Genomic DNA, 927 nt, shown 5'->3' with positions numbered 1-927 from the left:
CAGTACCAAAATGTTTATAAACTCATAATGCTGAAAAAGAATATAAAGTACATACAGCCATACCTCAATACATGCACTCGTAAATACTAAGGTACCTTAGCGGAGTCTTGAGAGGTTTGTTGTTACGCTCCCGAATGTTTCGAGCCAGATCAATTATTGTGATCATCCTGGAAACGCTCTGCTCAATCCGCTCGTCCCTCTAACAAAAGCAAGCAGTTCTTGAAGATTTCTACTACAAACTGAAATCATGTAGATCACTCAGAATATACTAACTGCTAAGATGCATACCTCGCCTTCTTCCTCAGGGAAACTGCAATAGTGTATGCTTTCCTCAAGCCCATTACAGGCTTTTCTCATATTTTGAAAGAGAACCTCGGTGAAGAATGGAGTAAAAGGAGCCATAACTTTACAGGACAACAAAAGCACCTGAAAAAAGTAATGAAATATCACTAGAGACAACTAGGAGACCAGAAAGGTCAGAATGTAGAAGGGCAAATGGGAATTAGGAAAGTTAATAAGTTATGACCATAGATAAGATGAAAGATATACATTATAAAGAGTTGACAGAGCTGTCCGGCAGTCTTCTTCTCCAGTACGACCTTTAAGTCTCTTCCGGTTGAACCGTACGTATATATTTGTCAGGTTGTCAAGAAACTTCAGGAGGTAAGGAACAACCTGCAAGGTCGTTTCATAACATTACAAATTAGCAGATGTTTATGCTATGAATATGCCGAAATAAACATGTAACTAACAGACGGTGGGGGTGGCAAAGTGTGAAAGGAAGTGAGAATAATCTCATATAACAGGCACCATGATAACACCAAGTGAATACTGGCAATCACACTGGTGAAACCACCAATTCAGTCTAAGAAGTTCAACAAGTTTAACTATGGGTCAAAATAAAATAGAAATTGAAACAAGGATGAG

At 38.6% G+C, this 927-nt stretch overlaps 1 protein-coding gene across 1 annotated transcript in view; it reads right to left on the bottom strand.

Moving 5' to 3' along the window:
• Nucleotides 1-927, bottom strand: part of LOC107640264 (isoleucine--tRNA ligase, cytoplasmic) — an 11,775-nt gene that overhangs the window by 3,248 nt on the left and 7,600 nt on the right. Inside the window, exons 15-17 of the mRNA XM_016343802.2 lie at nt 550-675; nt 289-426; nt 72-199 (exon numbers count right to left, since the gene is read on the bottom strand). Coding sequence (XP_016199288.1) covers nt 72-199; nt 289-426; nt 550-675 — 392 coding nt within the window. The remainder of the gene's footprint in view (nt 1-71; nt 200-288; nt 427-549; nt 676-927) is intronic.

The sequence above is a fragment of the Arachis ipaensis genome, chromosome B05 (assembly GCF_000816755.2).
Source record: "Arachis ipaensis cultivar K30076 chromosome B05, Araip1.1, whole genome shotgun sequence".
In the NCBI taxonomy this organism is placed as follows: Eukaryota; Viridiplantae; Streptophyta; class Magnoliopsida; order Fabales; family Fabaceae; genus Arachis; species Arachis ipaensis.
The sequence above is the reverse complement of the archived record's forward strand: the minus strand, read 5'-3'. Positions and strand labels throughout refer to the sequence as shown.